Source organism: Nothoprocta perdicaria, unplaced genomic scaffold (genome assembly GCF_003342845.1).
Source record: "Nothoprocta perdicaria isolate Ctin4 unplaced genomic scaffold, notPer1 scaffold_19, whole genome shotgun sequence".
Taxonomy (NCBI): domain Eukaryota; kingdom Metazoa; phylum Chordata; class Aves; order Tinamiformes; family Tinamidae; genus Nothoprocta; species Nothoprocta perdicaria.
In genome coordinates, this window is record NW_020455093.1 from 3,615,997 (window position 1) to 3,616,431 (window position 435).

The 435-nt window shown below is 82.3% G+C and overlaps 1 protein-coding gene across 2 annotated transcripts in view; it reads left to right on the plus strand.

Annotated features, from left to right (window-relative positions):
* The first annotated feature begins 283 nt into the window (after positions 1-283).
* Positions 284-435, plus strand: part of MBOAT2 (membrane bound O-acyltransferase domain containing 2) — an 85,828-nt gene continuing 85,676 nt past the window's right edge. Inside the window, exon 1 of one of the 2 annotated variants that reach the window (XM_026037055.1) lies at positions 284-359. In XM_026037055.1, the coding sequence (XP_025892840.1) occupies positions 288-359 (72 nt within the window). In that variant the 5' untranslated portion in view covers positions 284-287. The remainder of the gene's footprint in view (positions 360-435) is intronic. The other variant, XR_003249013.1, reaches the window with a different exon arrangement.

Consider the following 435-nt stretch of genomic DNA (forward strand, 5'->3'; position numbering starts at 1 on the left):
CACCCCCCGCAGCCACCCCGGCGCCCCCGGCCGCCCCCCGGCCAGGCACGGGAGCCGCCTCGTCCCGCCCCCGCAACCGCATCCGGGCGATGATTGGCCCGAGCCGCCCGTCACTCGGCCGCGAGGCCGCGCCGGGTTGGCGGGCGGCGCCGTCACTCGGCGGCGGGGCCGCGCCGGCCCCTTGTTGTCACGGCGCCGCGCGGGGCTGGGGCTCTTCGCGCCGCGGAGCCGGCAGCGCCTCCCGCCGCCGCTGAGGGGAAGGCGACGGCGAAGGGGGCGCCCCCGCCATGGCCACCAGCACCACGGGCTCCACGCTGCTGCAGCCGCTCAGCAACGCCGTGCGCCTGCCCGTCGACCAGGTGAGGCGGGGGGGTCCCCGCCGAGGCGAGGGGCGGCGGCCCCGCCATCCTCCCGCCGCGGCCCTGCGGGCGGCGA